The following is a 19,210-nucleotide window of genomic DNA, read 5'->3' on the forward strand; positions in this document are numbered from 1 at the left end:
TGAAATAATTTTATACATTCCGAATAAATGAAATTAATGGCATATAAGCGGAATGAATTACAAATCGGAAAAAATAAAACTAATTACAAATAAATGAATTACATAATTTAAAAAAAAAATTAAATAATAATAAAATTACATAATTACGAGAAGGAATTACATTTAATTACGGGATTGAATTACATATAATGCGATTAAATTACATGCATAATTTTTACAAACTAGATAGTACGATATATTTTAAACTAAAAATCTTTTTGTTATTTCCTCTTAAACCATGTGAACAAGTATTTGTAACAAGTTTAAACATTAATTATGTAGATCGCTGATTTAGACCAACTAGATAAGTACAATAGAAATGCAAAAAAAAAAAATACATCCAAAAATATTAATATCAGCCCAAATACATATCCGTGTAAAATTGCTTTTGCACAGGACTTTTGCACGGGTTTAAAACTAGTTTTCATTGAATGAACACGGATAAGCAGCTTTGGGAAGCCATCCACTCAGAAACAAAACTTGAGTTCCTTTCACACCAAAAACCATTTCATTAATAATAATCCGCCATACTGGACCCAGAAAGCGAGTCAATATTAAAATAGACTTTAAGGTTGTTCCGCGGGACTACGAGTGAGAATTTTTGATATATAAAGGGCATCCCATATCACATATTTCATTTCATAAAAAGAAGTCGAAGCAGAAGCAGAAGCAGAAGAGAAGAAGAAAAATAATGCCGGCGTTGCACATAACCACCAACGTGGATTTGGAAGGGATTGATGTGGACATTATTAACACTGAAGCCACTTCCGCTATTGCCTCCATTATTGGTCGTCCTGAACATGTATGTACCCTTTATTATTTCCTTCATTCTTATTTACACCATTGCAGTCGTCACTAGTATATTATACAGTATATATCATGTGCGCTACCTAACCTAGCTACTGGGTATACTCAATCTCTCTAGCTCTTTTTATCCTTAAACTTAGTTATTGACGACAACAATTTGAGGACAAGCAATACGAATTACGATGACTGAAGCGCCTTCAACTCGGAGGAAATACTGAGAAACTCGATCTTACGTTCCCTAACTTTTAAGCTATATCTCTTTATTCCTAAACTTAAAAATTTATGTCGAATTTATTTTTACGATAATGATAGGGCGCTACCCACAAGTCTTTAAGATGGGTCTTTAAAATCCACGACTAATATCAATCAATGTCTTTACTTTTATCCTGTGTTTAACATCAATTGCGAGAAAATCAGTCTTACACTATTAATAATATCCAATCTTCAAATATTGGTACTCTATTTTCAAACCCTCAACTAAATCAAATTTATTACTCAGCCATTTATGTGATATAGGAAGTTGACAAGATTATGCAAACCATGCTCCGTAAATAATCCATTCTTTATTTGTTGCACATTTTCCTAATTTAAATTACCGTCTTATTTATTTACACAAATTCTTGTTCACAATTGGGTATTTTTTCTTAAATAAGAAACAGGTCAATATATCTGGGAATGACAAACTCTTGTGTCATCTATCTATTTCGGGTGCAATAATCCTTGGGACGACGGTTGTACCCCGTGTAATTTCCCACAAAAAATGACCATTTTCTGGTAAATAGTGACCATTGTCCATTCATGATATGCTAACCACTTTGAAACAAATAGTTATTTTTTAGTAATAAAAAATAGTCATAGTCTCTATTTAACATAAAATGATCACTATTTATCCAAAAATCACTACCTTTTTATAAACCGTAGAGTAGATTTTGCGATTTGAGGTGCAGTATTTTAATCCGTTTTATACTTAAGACAGATATGTCGTCTTAAGGAAGAATCGAAGATAAGCTAAAGCACTCATGTGTGAAACCTAAAGCACCCATGCATTTAGTATAGGTGGAAAAGGTAAAGAAATGAATTAGGTCGAAACTAATGTGAAAGAATATGCTAATGATGATATTATGATGAAGAGAGCTTTTAGTAGCAATTATTATTGTCTTTTATCGTCCGAAGAAAGTAGAAGCCCAGAAGGCGTTATCTAGGAGTAGATATGTGTCGTGTGTAACATCATTTTCTCGTTTGTATTGAACTATGCATCCCCACTCTAAGTTTGTCCGTACTAAGTTGATCACAAGACAGACACGGTCTTGATAGAAAAGAAATACAATATCTCGTTTAAAATGACTATTTTTTAATTCATCGTATGTATAAAATGAGTCAAATACTATTTTAAATAAATGGACGTGTAAAAATTTTGTCATTTCTTAGACTATTTGGATTTTTGGGGAAAAAAATTGTGATGGGGTTAGAGTTAAATCCTTGACAAAGGAATTTAAGGAAATTGTAAGACATTTTTTTTTTTTTTGGAAGGAAAGAACATAGATAAATAAATAAAAAAGAGTTAGGTTACATCAAGGGGGCGGGTCGGGGGAGAGAGGCGCGCAGGCCAAAACAAAGTCTGTAGTACAAAGATCAACAACAAAAGGAGGGGCAAATGCCCACTCAAAACAACCTAGTGCGGGGCTAACATCATGGACGGAGTAATGAGCAAGAGCATCCGCCACACGGTTGGCCGTTCTCTTCTCAAACACCAGCTTCAAATGGGGAGAGTCCTGCAAGAGGGCCCTACACTCAAGAATAATATTAGCAAAGGGACCACACGGATCAATAGGACGGAGGATGGCACTAACGGCATCAAGACAATCAGAGGCAATCAGAACATTGTCCCCAAGGACACTAGTACGTAGAATCCCATCACGGATAGCACGGACCTCACTAAGGAAAGGGCAAGTACCAGGGAACCGGGTAGACCAACCAAGAACCCAAGACCCATGACAATCTCTAATGACACACCCCGAATCGGCTAAACAAGAAGAGGGAGAGAGAGCGTGTCAACGTTGGCTTTAAGCCAACCAAGCGGCGGAAGGGCCCACCTAACGGGATAGCTAAAGGCATCAAGTGGGATGGTACTGCACACGGGGAGGTGGTAGGAGAGCGGGCATTGGCAAGGGTCCGTAGTGGATTGAGAGATAATGGAGGAAAAAAGGGGGAGAGTTCGAGAGAGGAGGAGGAGAAAATGTCGGTCGCAGCGCCTAAGCCAAAGGCGCCGGATAGAAAAGGTGAAGAGTGTGTTCCGGCTAGGAGAGGGAGAATTGCAGTTCTCGAAGATCCACCGGTGAAGGTTCGATGTAAAGAAAGAAGGGTGGACATCAAGGGAAGTCCAGGTGTCCGGGCAAGGCTACGATCGCGGAGGACATGGAGGGAGGTCTCGGGGATGGAGGACGTGACACAGTGGAACAAGACGGGCTCGGAAGGATGTTTCTAGCAAAGAGGGAAACCTTGTGGGGAAGCTTGTTCCACCAAACAAGCCAGATAAAAACTTTAATCTTGGGTTGGGTATGGAGGTCCCAAAGCCAAGACAGGTCGGGGGGGAGAGAGCTAAGAGGAGGGGTAGGGGGGATGAGAGGGCTAGAAAGGGACGAGATAGGTTTCAAGAAGAGAGAATTTACCTTTGGGGGCAAGGGAGGTGGTGAGAAGGTCCGGCCTAGGAGAGGAGGGAATGGGGAGGGAAAGGATATGAAGGGCAATGTGATCAGGGAGGACAAAGTCAAGAGAGTCAAGGGACCAGGATCCGTTAGAGATGATGGAGCTCAGCTTCGCGGTAGAGGAAGGGAGGTTTAAGGGTCCAGAGATGATGGCTCTGAGGGGCCCGGGGCATAACCAAGGGTCATCCCAAAGCCCAATGGAAGAGCCGTCACCAATGGACCAAGACAAGTGGTTTTTGAGAAGATTCCATCCAACACCCACATTTTTCCAAATGTGTGAGCCGTAGGAGAAAGACCGAGGAACGGGGGTGAGATATTTACTACGGAGAGCTTTGGCAGCGAGGGAGGATTTATCAAGGAGGATTTTCCAGCTAAGCTTAGTGGAGAGAGTGTCGTTTAAGGGTTTGGCGGCCTTGATACCGAGGCCTCCCAGAGAGAGGGGGCGAGTAACAAGATCCCAATTGGCAAGGTGAAGTTTCTTAGAAGCTTGACTGGACCAGAGAAAGCTGCGGGTGATTTTGTCAATGTTATTGAGGATGGAGGTGGGAAGGCGGATGCATTGCATTGCATGGCAGGGTAAAGCATTGAGAGTGGATTTAATGAGGCAGATTCTGCCAGCACGGGAGAGAAAACGGGATTTCCAGGTAGCTAACTTCGATTGGATGTTATCAATGATAAAGTGGAGGTCAGCCTTCTTAGGTTTTTTTCCCAGGAGGGGGAAGCCTAGGTAGGTGCCAAGGTTATTGGTTTTCTTAATGCCAAGGGCCTCTTCGAAGAGGGAGATATCAGAAGGAGGGGTGTGTCTGGAGAAGATGATTTTGCTCTTGAGGCAGTTGATTTTTTGCCCCGAGGTGGTGCAAAAGGAGAGGATAGTGTCTTGGAGGGCACAGAGGTTTCTCTCTGAGGCCCTACCGAAGACAAGGATATCGTCAGCAAAGAGGAGGTGGGAAAAAGAGGCACCCCCTTTCCCAAGCGGGTAAGGGGTCCACTCATTCTCAGAGCAGGAGAGATGAATGAGGCGGGAAAGGGCTTCCATGCAGATGATGAAGAGGTAGGGGGAGAGGGGGTCGCCCTGGCGAATTCCCCGGGAAGGGAGGAAACTATCGAGGGAAGAGCCATTTAGAGTGACATGGGCGGATGTCGTGGAGATGCAGCTCATAATAAGGGAGATAGTGTCGGGGTCAATGTTGACCGCGAAAAAAGGCAGATCCGATAAAGTCCCATTCAAGTATATCAAAGGCCTTTTCAAGATCGAGTTTAAGAGCAAACCAGTAGGTTTACTCTTGGAGAAATGCATAGAATGGAGAATCTCGAAGTAATGATAAAGTTGGTGTCGGTACCTCTCACCGGAATGGAGCTTCCTGGTTGGGGGAGATTAAGGTGTGCATGAGGGCTTGAGACGGTTGACAATGATTTTTGTAACGATTTTGTAGGTGGTGTTACAAAGGCTAATGGGTCGAAAATTGGAGATAGTTTGAGGTGAAGGGATTTTTGGGATGAGGGAGATAGAAGTTTTATTGATAGATAGGGGAACAGTTTTAGTTAAGAAAATGTTTCGATGAAGGAATAAAGTCGAGGCTTGAGAATATCCCAAAGAACGTTTAAAGAAACCCGCATGGAAACCATCAGGTCCAGGGGCCTTGTTAGAACCAAGGGAGAAGAGAGCGCAATGGATTTCCTCACTAGAAGGAATCAGGAAAGACATGGAAAAGGAGGTCCCCACGGGTGGGCCCTGGGTGGGAGGTGTAAGATGGACAACCTCTTTCCCGAGGAAGTGAAAAGGGTGGTGAAATGGTGAGTAATGTGGGAGTTAAGGGCATCATGGCCAGAGATGACCGCGCCCACATCATTGGTCGTGAGAGAATGCGGTTGAAGCTCATACGGAGGGTAACCGATTTTTGGAAGAAGGAAGTGTTCCGGTCGCCATCCGTGAGCCAATTTATGCGAGCTCTATCAAGCCAGAAGAGGTGTTCAAAATCAAGGACGCGGCTCAGGTCACTAGAGAGGGACTCATTAAGGTCAAGGAGAAAGCTGAAATTTGGGTGGGAGCAGAGTTCCTTTTGAACCCCAAGGAGGCGAGAGGAGAGGTGGGCCCGCTTTTTAGGGAGGTCGCTAAAAGTCACGGGGCCCGATCCACGAAGGGTAAGGCTAAGGCTAGAGATTTTGGTCGGAGGGAAACCACTAAGGGAGGGCCAGGTAGAGGAGACGAGAGGGAAAAAGGAGGGCTCACATAACCAGAAGTTTTCGAACTTAAAGGGCTTAACAACAGGGTGGGGGGGAAGGGAGGTTTTGAGAATGATGGGACAATGGTCGGAAGAGAGGCGGGTCAAGTGATAATTATGAGAATTGGGGTAATGGTTAAGCCATAACTGGTTCACCCAAACCCGGTCAAGTCTTTCCAAGATGGGATTCGTACGACGTCTATTGGTCCAAGTGAACTTAGGTCCAGAAAACCCGATGTCAATAAGGTCACAAGCGTCAAGGGCCGAGGTAAACAAGTCAACTCTGTTTTGTCTAATGCCCCGACCCCCCAGTTTCTCATTAGAGCATGTAACTTCATTAAAATCACCGACGCAGACCCACGGGAAATTGTGATTATCAGCTAAGTTAACCAGGTCAGTCCAAAGGCCACGGCGGATGCGAAATTTCGGGCTAGCGTAAACAGCAGAAAGAAGAAAACAGAGGGGAGAAAGAGGTACCTGAACCACCACATTGATTAATTGTTCATGCTTGTTGAGAAGGGAAACCGTTGCCTTGCAAGCATTCCAGAGGATGATAATACCGCCAGTGAAACCCACCGGGTCCAGAACCTCGAAGGAGTCGAACGGAAGCTTCCGCACGATGATGAGAGAATTTGGGGACCTGACTCTTGTCTCAGAAAGGATAACAATGGTAGGGTTGTGGGCATTGATGAGGTAGGAGAGATGGGTGCGGAAGGAGGGTCTAGCAATGCCTCGACAATTCCAATAGAGGATATTCATGTTCCGAGGGGAAGAAAACAAGTCAGATAGCTCAGGTTGAGCTCCCGGAAAACCCACGGCCTCTACCACGCCTGGTACGCGGCTTAGGTGTGCTGGAAGGGGGTGCAAGTTCGACCCGCACAGAGTCATGAAAATCTCTCTGTGACCCGCATTTGGTGCCGTTGACCAACTGATCCAAACATCCAGCAATTTCAGAGGAATGGCGGTTCGGAAGTTCACCACCGAGTTTGAGAAGCTCGCAACTCGGAGGTCCCTGGATGTCAAACTCAATAGATAGACCCTTCTCAATCGAGGCAAGATGGGAGTAGGGTCCATCAGGAATTGGAGCTCGGGTGGGACAGTTAGGGACGGGTGGAGGAAGTGGTGTTTTTGGAGGAACCACCGGATGAAGCACATCAAGACAGGGGGCAGATTTTTTAGGTCCGAGAGGTCGGGAAGGTGCGCCGGGTGGAGGCAGCTCGACAGCATCCTGGTGTTGATGAGACACAGGTTTAGACAGGAAGGTGGAGGGTTGGACGGATTTGCGAGGATTTGACGGAGGTTGGGGACGGATACTTGAGGCGAGACGAGGCGAAGTTCGTGGGTGAAGGTGGTCTCGTTGATTGGCACTTCTAGAAGGGTAAGGGGCGGGGGTTGGAAGTAATCCTTTGGGGTTGCGTCCTGGTGGTAAAGGAGGAGGGTGATGGGTTGGCGGGATGGTGGAGGGGAAAGGAAGAGGGGTGCTTGAGGTAGGTAAGAGGAGGGGATAGATAGGCGGAGAGGAGGAGGTGGGAGGGCAATGTTCTGGTCGGGCTGAGGTTCCATTTTGAGAAGCAGGGGATTGTTGTTCAGTTGATTTTTTAAGGGAGGCTGGGAAAAGGGGGTTTGGTTGGGAAAAGAAAGGTTGATTTAGTAAGGTAGAGAGGGAGGGAAGGCCAAAAGTGTGGTCCAGTTTAAATTTGAAGAGGGAAAAGGGGGAGGTGGGGTTAATGTCAGATAAAGATGATAAAGGGGGACAGGGTTTACTTGTAAAAGGTAAGGAGGGTAGGGTAGGGAGGGAACGATTGGTCTTACCAGAATCATAAAACGGGACCATAGTCCAATTTTCAGGAGATGTCAGTGAAGAGTCATTGTCTAACTCAGTAGTAGGTTTCACAATCTTAGATTTGGCAACCTTAGCATCTTTGTCACCAGCTGAGACCGGAGCTTGTGCTGAGGGTGCAGGACTGACTGAGCATGAGCCCTTGCAAAAAGAATGGCAATTTGTACAAAATATTTGTTTGTCTCCCAATTTGACTTCTTGGCAAAAATTACCCAGCCAAACTCTAGAAAGGATCGGTTTTGACTGGTCGAGGTGAACAGAAATTCGAGCAAATCTCGCATTGTTTCTATTGAGTCCATTGGGGTCGTGCTTGATAAACACCCCAATAGAATTACCAATTGCTCTTAAAATATCGACACGATGATACTCGATTGGCAATTCGGGAAGGATGAGCCAGGTAGGAATAGAGGTAATTGAAGCCGTTGAGGGTTGAAAATTTGGGGTCCAAGCTTGAACATGGAGGTAATGGCCTTGGACAAACCAAGGTCCATTTTCTTTGATATTGGTAAGATCAGCAGCGGACTCCAGTTTGCAGGAATAGAAGCCCTTGCCAAGACCGATGAGGTGCAGGGTATGCTTGCAGTTCCATAATTGTTTGACGGAGGCAGCAAGGTGACCGGAATCAATGGATTTTCCGGTAAGTTTGATAATCAGGGAGTTCTCCCACTTAGATCGAATTGAATTGATAACTTGTTGCGTAATTTCAATTGAAGGCTCGATTGATTTCTGGGAATTGGCCGGAGCAGGGGTAAAAATGGGGAATTTTGGTTTCGAGGGGTTTGGGTGGTGGTTGAGGAGGGAGTTGGTGAGGGCAGATTTGTAGGTGGCTTGAGTTGTGGGTGGAGAGAGTGGTGGCGTAGGTGGAGAGGGGGAGTCAGCGTGCGGAGAGCGATCGGAAGACCCCAGGAGGTTGGGCATAGAGGGAATAGAGGCGGACGACGGAGGGGCAACGGATCCCTGAGGTGGTTGGGTTGGTGGTATGTGGTGGATCAGGTTGTTGATGATAACGGTCATGGTGGTTGGTGAAGGGGTCAGAAAAAAGGGGGGTTTTATAATATCTTCTATTATTTTTATTAAAGTGGTGGTTGTAGTATTATCTTCTATTATTTCTCTAGAATTTACATCTCTCTAGAATTTTTTCACAAATTAATAACTTAGGAAATTGTAAGACATTGACCTGGGATAATTGTGTGATATTATTCCTAAACAATGAAAGCTAAGAATGACACACTTCTTTAAGCCTTTTGTGTAGATTAAACTATCTATATCTATATTACGGAGTATTTGTTTTATAAGAATTGTTTTTTTTTTTTTGGTAAAATAGGAGCTTAAATTAAAAAAATTGAGTTTACATAAGCAGATGAGTCACGGTTGGGGGTCAGGGAAGAGCTCAATACAACCCATCGAGTCCGAATTATAATAAACACGAGACGGGTCTGGCCTTACCCGCGGTGGAGGAGAGAAGTCTAACTCACAAGCCCAAGAATGCTCTTATCTCCCAAAACCAATTGGCAATGGGAGAAACACCCCTAGGCCTTATAAGATAGACAATCTCTCTCTTTTTCACCGATGTGGGACTCACAAGTGGATTTATACTCCAACAAATTACACGAAGAGATGTCTAAATTACAAAGGTTTTCAACAAAAGAAGGAACATCGTTCCAAGTAAAATCTCCAAGATTTGATCCACCATCTTTAGCAGAATATTTGCAAGAACATCCGCAACCGCATCGCACACCTCATCTCATTGTTTGTTCTGACTATCGCGCCACCATCAAAGCTATAAGAATTGTTTGTTGTAATCGTTATAACTTTCTCCCACTCGCATCATGTGAGAGGTTACAAGCTATGACGAAAAGTGTGTGTCACAATTGAAAATTTGTTTATATTATTTACAAAAAGTACATGTTTCTTATGGCTTTTCCAAAAATGGGGTATTCACGATAACAAAATTGAGTAATCTTCTTGCTTCAAATGTTTTTTCAAAGAGGCCCGTGATAATAAAGGGGTAACTATAAAGTTTTGCTTATTTAATCCTTCAAAGTTCAAAAATTATAATACTTCTATGTGACTTTTCTAAGTCAAATCAACAATTTTAGTAAAGAAATCCATGACAAATTATAGAGATGATAGTATTTAACAAAGGATAGTGATAGGCCATCACCGGGTGACGTCCAAATTATGTGTCACCCTCGCATAACCATTTTTAATTGAAGGGGTCCTCATCCACCCCATATAAGAGGGTGACGCCCAAATTTAGTGTCATCCAATAACGCCCTTTCATTTTTCTTTAACAAATAGTAGTAACAATTACATGTTACATATGAATCCAAAAAGTAGGATTGAAATGAGGTATCAAATATTGTAAAAAGTTGATCGAAGGGAAACATTTAATGATTTAGAGAGTGTATTAAGCTTGTTATGGTGGTGTCTTTTTTCTTAAACAATACCTTAATGCCCACTCCTGATAGTCTAGCAATTAAGATCCTCTCCATTACCTCCTCTCTCAATTTATTTTAAACAGCTTAGATTATTTCTTGACACGATCTAACAGTCATAAATAGAAGTAATGAATGATGATGGGTGAATGAAATAATATATAATCAGCTAGTCTTGCTTGTAACGGGCTAATTCCGTCACAAGTTTGTGACCTCTCACAAAAAGGGAGAGGGGACAAGGTAGGGCACCCTCATATGCTTCCCACTCACCTTTTAATGGGTATTTTGTGAGAGAAAACGTTATCCGTTATATGACGGATATCGCCGTCACAAATGAGATTTTGTGATATATAATATGTATTAGAGATAATGAACAAAAAATTAAGAGTAAGAAATAGAGAGAGTGTTTACTCAGAGTAGTTTATCAATAAAACAGGTGCATGTGCAGATTTAGTGGCAGGGAGAAGTGATCAAAGAAAGCATTATTTAGTGCTTTGTAAGCTTTGAGCTCTTGAGTCTTGACTACGATTAGCACGTGACCTGTTCAATTAATTTAATTTTTGTTTCTATATTTATTTACTGCTCCCTTTTATTCAACCTAATATTCTTTTTTTTTTTAATATACTTGTATTGGTTCCCGACTTCGACCGGGCTACCTTTAATTACCATTAATTTTTTTTCATTAAATAAAATTACTTAAAGTTGCATAACCTTTAAATTTATCATTAATATATTTTTCAATGACATATCCTAAAATTACGATGAAATACATTTTCAGACAAATTCACTACTCCCGCTATTAATATTTTACTAGTTTAGCTCCCGCACAATGAATGCGCGGTATTTATAAAGTTTTTACTTTTATATTACTTAATAATGTCAAATTAATACTTCATTAATTTTTCATATTTCATGTCATTATATTTTGATATGAGAAAAAAAATTGAACTGTAAATTATTCAAAAAAACAGAGTAAAATTGAACTGCAAAATAATAGTGGTATGAGGTATCTAATTAATTGTTCATTTTCTCGTTATTGTATATTTTTTCGAGAAAAAAAAAATTAAAACTGAAAATTAGTCAAAGAGAATTAAGTAACGTGCTGAAATGTATTTTATAAAAAACTATTTTTTATACCACAAAATTAATAATTCCAATTTATTAATTCTTTCATTTGTTTTTGTCATGAAAGTAATCAAAACGATTTATACTTTTGTTTATACATAGCATGAGTCAAGTTTAGTGAATACAATTAAATTAATTACCTTATTTAGTGAATACAATTAAATTATCAATAGTTTCCTTATTTATAAAGATGCTTTTTGGAGGGAAAATTTTGGAGTTCACCTATTCATTTAGTAAATAGGGGATTCTTACTAATGAAACAATAGTAATAACATTTCATTACTTGCCCGTAATCATTGCTACTTTCACTACTTCCGCCGTAATTATTGTTACTGTTACTACTGCCGCATTAATATTGATAATTTCACTACTCCCGCCGTAACTATTGTTACTTTCACTATTGCCGCATTAATATTGATTATTTCACTACTCCCGTTGTTGTTTCTACCATTTTCACTAATCTCGCTGATAATATTGTTACTTTTACTATTCAAATGAGTGATTACTATCATATAACTATATCTAATGTTACTACGATTCTTTTCTTTACTGATGAAATTACTTTTACTTACTTAGGCATACAATTTTAAAAGGATTATATATTTATATAAATATATTACATATATGCATTAAATCAAATAGAAAGAATTATGCAATATTATATATTATGGAATCTAACTTGAATTATTTATAACCTACTTATATTATATTTTTTTATGTTAAATAATTAACATCTCTATACATCTAATAAACTATAAAATTGCATAAAATTGCATAAATTTTAAATTTAATATATAATTTTATGATGATAATAATTAATAACATAAGTGTACATGTTTATACTAATTAATTATTTTATTTTAAGGAAATTGATCATCTTCTAGTCTTCTATAAATATCGAGGAAAATTTACCAGACATCTTCTTTCTTTTAATCTCTTTGAAATTGACCATCTTAATTAATTATTTTATTTTATGAAAATTTACCATCTTAATAAATTATTTTATTTTAAGGAAATTAACCATGTTTTAATCTCTTACAAATGTTTAGTAAAATTACCAAGCTTCTATATAATTTAATTTTAACCCAAACTATATAATAATATTTGCATTGAGATCCCTTAATCGGGTCCATCACACGGTGCTAGTGATTTAAAACTATATAGTATAATTAATTTGTATAAATTTATTTAATTATATTGAAGTCGCTTGTTTTCTGGATTTAATATATAGTATTGATGTGTGAGGTATATTATAATAAAGCGATATTATACATGGTATTCCTTAATTTTTTGACTTTCTACATAGTATATATCCCTACACTTTTTAAAACATACATGGTACCCTTAATTGTTATCATTATCACTAAGTGTACCCCTAAACTTTATTTTCCATCAATTAAACGCAGTTTTAGGCGTTAGGTAATGACTTTGACGCGTAACCAAACTTGTAGTTTATTATCCCGTGACATAAGGACTCTATTAGGCTCAATATCCATCTTGATCCTAATATTTTATTGATGTATATGGGCTAAAAAAATTTTGACCGAAAATTTATTGATTCCTAGCCAAATTATCACGTCTAAAGATAGATATTGAGCCTATTAGAGTCCTTATGTCATGAGATGATAAATGACAATCTTGGTTACGTGTCCAAATAATCACTTAACGCCTAAAACTGAGTTTAATTGACGGAAAATAAAGTTTAGGGGTACACTTAGTGATAATGACAATAATTAGGGGCACCATGTATGTTTTAAAAGTGTTACCATGTAAAATATCCCTATAATAAAAGAGGAATTATAGGCTGAATAAAAGGGAATATAACGTACATTAAAGTTGTATGCTAATTTTTTCGTTATTTATGTAAGTCATCTGATAATAGCATACTCCGTATATAATTAAGATGCATAAGTTATTAGAGTACAAAATTGTTACACTGTACTGCGTCTTGTAAGGTACTCCGGCGTATTGATTTGCAAATTCAAATCTCACTCTTCTTTTTACGAGTACATAGTATATTTTGTCGTTAATTTACTTAATTGACAACTGCAATCGATTCTGGCAACAAAATTCGAGTAGGAAACCTATCGATTGGCCAATAATAGTACCTTTGCTATATGTCCCTTTCTTTGTCGCAATTTTAAAGGCCCAATAGTGTAATAGTACATTGTTTGGATGCAGTATTAGAAAATAAACACGTGAATATTAAAGAGTATAAATTGTTGGTTACTGCAGTTGGTGATGGTGGTGTTAAATGGATCCGTACCCATATCATTCACAGGAAGTAAAGACCCGGCCATTTTTGCACAGTTGATATCAATGGGTGGCATCAACTCCATGGTCAAGAAGAAGCTTATTACCAGTTTAGCTGCCATTTTTTACTCTCATCTTTCGGTTCCTCCTGCTAGATTTTTCTGTCACGTTATAGATACCACCGCTGGTCACCCTCGTTCTAAGTTGTGAGCCTCATTTTTCTGTATTTTTGTTATTTGATATTATATCTTGGGTTGATGAAGCCCTCGTATCAAGAAAACAAAATAAAGAACACATTTTTCCCTATGTAGTTGTGTAATCTAAATTTGTTATGTATCTTCATGTTTCGTTAAATTTTATTTCATTGTTTCAATGAATAAAAGAATATTTAACAACAGCTAGTCTTGATTGTGACGGGTTACTCCCGTCACAAGCTTGTAACCTCTCACAAAAAGGGAGAGGGGACAAGGTGGAGCACCCCATGTGCTTTCCACTCACCTCTCAATGGCATTTTGTGAGAGAAAACGGTACCCGTCACAAGCTTGTGACGGATATCTGACGTCACAAATGATAATTTGTGATTTTTTAATATTTATATCATTGATCCATATATAATTAAGGTATGGCCATATAATATAGAGGAAAAATCCATTTTTACATACCTTTCGGATACAACTTGACCAAACTTTCGTCTATTACTTTGTTGTTCGGTGACATAAGATGCACATGATGACTTTGAGTTTGAGAGGTGGTTCTAAAAATATGCCATCAACATTTATTTATTGATTGTTTAATTGCTATTAAACCATCCCTAAGGGTTTCGCTAATTAGATCGCGACCCATTTTTACTCTTAATCTCACCTTATTAATCTTGACCAACTTTCACTCTTCCAAGTAGAAAGTCACGACTTAGGTCACAAACCCAATCATTTTCCATTTTCCACTTTCCAACATTTCGAATCATTTTCCACATTCTCTACCCCACCAAAACCTCTCTCTTACTTTTTCTATTATTATTTACTCTAAATAAGCTAATTTTGTAGTTTTCTAAATGTTTTAATTAACTAATAACTACTCTAATATGATGAGTATTTTAGTTATATTTCATACACTAGGGAATAATTTTTTTTAAATAACAACGTTAGATATTAAAAAAAATAAGACAATTTCATTGACAATAAATAAAACTAACTGAAAGAATGATACAACAACAACAACAACAACAACAACAACAACAACAACAACAACAACAACAATATCAGAACCTTAATCCCAAAATGATTTGGGGTCGGCTGACATGAATCATCCATTAGAACCGTCCATGGGTGAACACAAACCTCAAAATGCGAATAGAAAAGGGAAAATGAAAAACAAAAGGGAGAGCGAAAATGTAATGTAAAGTTAAGGTAAACTTAGAAGTTTTAAAATCGAATTCCAGATTTCTTTTATAAAAATTTAAAATTTAAATCGAGAGAAAGGGTTAAAACGGTTTTGAAAACCGAAATAGAATTAAGGATCCGGAATGCCTTAAAAGTAAACCACGTAAAATATATAAGAAAGTGGTTGGTAAAAAGGTGTAATAAAGGAGAGAAGAACAAATAATTTAATTTTTTAAAATTAAATAAAAACACTAAATATGTCAAAAAAAAAACATCAAATACTAAAAATACACATGTATCCTTTCCCTCTATTGTGCCCTCTCCATCACCATACTCTCCTCAAGCCCCATAAGTCTCATATCGTGCTCTATCACTCTCAACCATGTCTGTCTCGGTCTTCCTCTACCTCTAGGGACTTTTTCTGTTCTCCAAGTCTCCAGCCTCCTAACTGCTGCGTCCATAGGTCTCCTTCTCACATGGTCAAACCATCTTAGTCGGTTTTCCATCAACTTGTCCTCTATTGGCACCACTTTTACCTTTTCCCTAATCACCTCATTCCTTAATCGATCTTTCCTTGTATGTCCGCACATCCACCTCAACATACGCATCTCCGCCACACTCATCTTTTGAACGTGACAATGTTTCACGGCCCAACACTCGGAACCGTAAAGTAAGGCAGGCCTAATTGCCGTGCGATAAAATTTTTCCTTTAATTTTTGGTGCATATCTTTTGATACGTGCTTTTTATATAGTCTTTTTAGCCTATTTCAGCACGTATTTCAATGCATTTTTATACTGTTTTTATAGTATTTTGCCCCGAATTGGCTACTTTGGTTCGTTTTGTCCATTTTGTAGAAATGAACGCGAAAGTAGTGGAATCGTACTCTTTTTCGTCCTTTTCGCATACATTTAGAGGAGACGGGATTTTTCCAGAGTGAGATACTGCGTTGGGAAGCGTGTTGGCACGAATTACGAGGCATTCAGGCGCGAACTTGAGCTGATTGGAAGTTAAAGGACTCGATCGAGAAGTTTTACCACTCGATCGAGTGGTTTTTACGTCCCAAGGTGGTCGATCGATTAGAATTCTACTCGATCCTTAGCTGCAGAAAGATGAGTTACTCGATCGAGTAACTTTCTACTCGATCGAGTAAAGGCTGTTGAGGTTTTGCTCGATCGAGTGGTTTTAATCCACTCGATCGAGTGGTTTTGCTGTTATGGGCTTCTAAACAGCCCGTGTGAGTGTTTATTTCGCTAAACTTAATTACTTTGCTATTTAAGCACGCTTTACTATGTCATTAGGATCTATCTTTTCGTTATCAAAACTTTCTACTGTAAACTTTGTTACGTTGCTTTTCTCTTCACTGTAACCTTGCTCTCAGATTGTTTTCACTCGGATTTTGTGTTCTTTACGCCGGATTCGCTTGATTGTAATTCCTTTCTCTTCCCTTAATAATAGTTAATCATTTGTTGCTTTAATCATTTGTTCTATTTCGATTATTCTTCTGCCCTAATTTCTCTTTTATGCAATTTTATTGTTATTTCATAATGTTTACTGGTGGGAATTTATCTGCTATTAGTTTAATTATTGACATGAGTAGCTAAATCCCTTTCATGTTGGGATTAGGGGATCTGCGGTAGGAATGTGGCGATGTAGTAAATGAATTAGATGAATTAATTACAAGACTCTGTCACCATAGCAATTTAATTATATTTTATCGACTTAGTTGAGTGCACACTTCTGAGTTATCCTTTAATCTGGCTAAAATTAATCCTAGATCGAAAGATTGGACTAAATAGGCCTGTTATGAACAGTAGACTACCCTGATGAGAATGAAAGTTAAGTTAGTGGTATTTTAGGATAGAAAGTGGACCGAAAGGACCTTTCAACTTCCGTCTTACATTAATTCGTCTGAGTCATTTACACCTGAGTCACTGGACTACCGTAGTGAACCGAAATCCTGACATGTCCCTCTCTATCTGATAGTTTTATCCTTAATTCTTGCCTTTATCGCTCTTGCTCTTTATTTCTCTTTCCCTCAAAACTCGTAGTTTAGATAACAATTCAAACAACCCCCCCCCCCCATTTGTGACCAAATAGACGGACTTCTACAGATATCTTGCCTCCCTGTGGAGATCGACCTGACTTCCCTAGCTATCTAGTTAGTTTAGTTAGTTTTATTTTTGACAGGTAGACGTGTCAAATTTTGGCGCCGTTGCCGGGGAGGCAATTGCCCTATCTGTTTTTTGTTTCGTTTATTTTATCCGTCTCAGGGAATCTCTATTCCTTGAGGTCGTTCTTATTATTTTCTTCAGTGTTGTTTATGCCCAGGTCAGACAGGTTTGAATTAGTTTCAGCTGATTCAGAGCCAGAGAGATTATTCAGACATAGACTCCGTCTGTAGAGAAAATCACGAAAGGAAGACTTGAGTACTTTCGAGCCAGAGCTACATCACTCTCTTTTCGAAGACAGTCCGATTTCTACAGTAAAGATGCCAAAACTTTCTAGTCATTCAGTGCCTAAAGCATCCTCTATTCCGAAAGGTTTCAATCTCCAGACTGAGGATGGGAATACATTCGACACTAGTCCTTCTTATATCAATCTGGTGGAGAGAAATATTTATAGAGGTGTGGCAGGTGAAGATCCGAGGAAGCATATGGAGACCTTTACCGATTACTGTTCTACTATCCCCGCCACTAAGGGGGTAACTCAAGATAAGATCAAGGAGGTTCTATTTCCCTTCTCCTTAGCTGATTCAGCCAGGGAGTGGTTGACTGACTTGGACCGCACATCTGCTGGGGTTACAGATTGGGAGTCTCTTGTTCTTGCATTTTACAAGAGATATTTCCCTCCACAACGCACCAATCTGCTGAGGGCCAAGATTACCAGTTTCAGACAGGCTCCCGATGAAAGTTTCTATGAGGCGTGGTCACGATTCAAGAAGTTGGTGAGGTCTATTCCTCACCATGGTTTTGACCCATGATTTCTAGCTAATCAGTTCTACAATGGGCTGTATGACGACCACAGAGCCATACTTGATGCGACATCTAGTGGGAGATTCCAGGAGAATACTGATGATGATAAGGGATGGTCCCTTATCGAATAGATGGCTAATCACAGTGCTGAGTATGGAAACCCGAGGGATGGGATTAGAATAGTTCATGCAGTTGATAAGCAGGTTATGGCTCAGTTGGAAGCCATGAATGCTAGATTTGACAAGTTGGAGTTACAAGCTGCTGGGGAGCCTCAGACGGTCCATGTTCTTACTAGAGGAGAGACTGTCACATGTGAGAGATGTGGGAGTAATGATGGCCACACTGCTGTTGGCTGTCTCGTAGAGAAGGAACAAGTCCTTGCCTTTCAACAATATAGGCAAGGAGGAGGTTCCTATTACAATAATCAAGGGGCAGTCCATCCCAATTTGAGATGGACTAGTCAAAATGTGCTCAATCCTACACCTCCTCCGCACCAGCAGCAACCTTATGTTCCTCCACATAAGAATCAACAAGGCTTTCAGAAGCCCCCTTCTTTTACTCCTTCTAATCACGGTGCATCATCTTCCGGTGGGGTGAGTGAAATTGGTGAGCTTAAGTCCATGTTGAAAGCTTTTACAAAACAGTTTCAGCTGAGTGATCAACAGAAAGATGCGTCCATAAAGGCACTTGAAACTCAAGTTGCCCAACTAGCCATGAATCAATCCTCAAGAAAGCAGGGTCAATTACCGACTCAAAATGAGAAGAATCCACACGAGACGGTAAACTTGATAAATCTGAGAAGCGGTCGTTCTTATGAGGGACCGGAAATAAAAAAATCAGACCCGAGGAGAGCTGTAACTGATGATGAACAGTGTTCTGTCGAAGAAAGTGAGCTCACGGCAAAGCAAGTGCTCGATCGACTGGTTTCAGGTGGCCGATCGAGCAGATTTGGGCAAGAAAGTGCTCGATCGAGTGGTTTTTCCACTCGATCGAGTAAACAAGAAAATGGCACTAGTCGATCGAGTAGTTTTTCTACTCGATCGAGTGAAGAGCAAAATGGAGTTGCTCGATCGAGTGAAAATTTCACTCGATCGAGTGATATTATTGAATATTCTACTCGATCGAATGGGTATATTGGTCGATCGAGTAGTTTTGATGACGGGAAGCTTATTCGAGAGCCTGCTAGTGCTCGTTTAAGCGATAAATCACCGGAAAGACCTCGTTCGAGAGGTAAGAAGTGTCCAAAGGATACAGAATTTGCTCCGGAAGATACATTGGAAGAGAGAAACAAGGGACTCGAGATACCTATCACGGTTCCCTTCCCGAGGCGTCTGCAGAATTCTAAGGCCAATCAACAATTCGGCAAATTTGTTGAACTTCTGAAAAGCTTGGAAGTCACTGTGCCGTTCACCGAGTTACTGACAAAGGT

General features: G+C 39.5%; 1 protein-coding gene across 1 annotated transcript; it reads left to right on the forward strand.

Annotated features, from left to right (window-relative positions):
- The first annotated feature begins 505 nt into the window (after positions 1-505).
- On the forward strand, positions 506-13,788 carry LOC141627248 (uncharacterized). Its single transcript, XM_074440614.1, has 2 exons — positions 506-841; positions 13,412-13,788. The coding sequence occupies exons 1-2, from the start codon at positions 731-733 to the stop codon at positions 13,637-13,639; spliced, it is 339 nt and encodes a 112-aa protein (XP_074296715.1). The 5' UTR covers positions 506-730; the 3' UTR covers positions 13,640-13,788.
- The last annotated feature ends 5,422 nt before the right edge of the window (positions 13,789-19,210 follow it).

The sequence above is a fragment of the Silene latifolia genome, chromosome Y, assembly GCF_048544455.1.
Source record: "Silene latifolia isolate original U9 population chromosome Y, ASM4854445v1, whole genome shotgun sequence".
NCBI lineage: Eukaryota > Viridiplantae > Streptophyta > Magnoliopsida > Caryophyllales > Caryophyllaceae > Silene > Silene latifolia.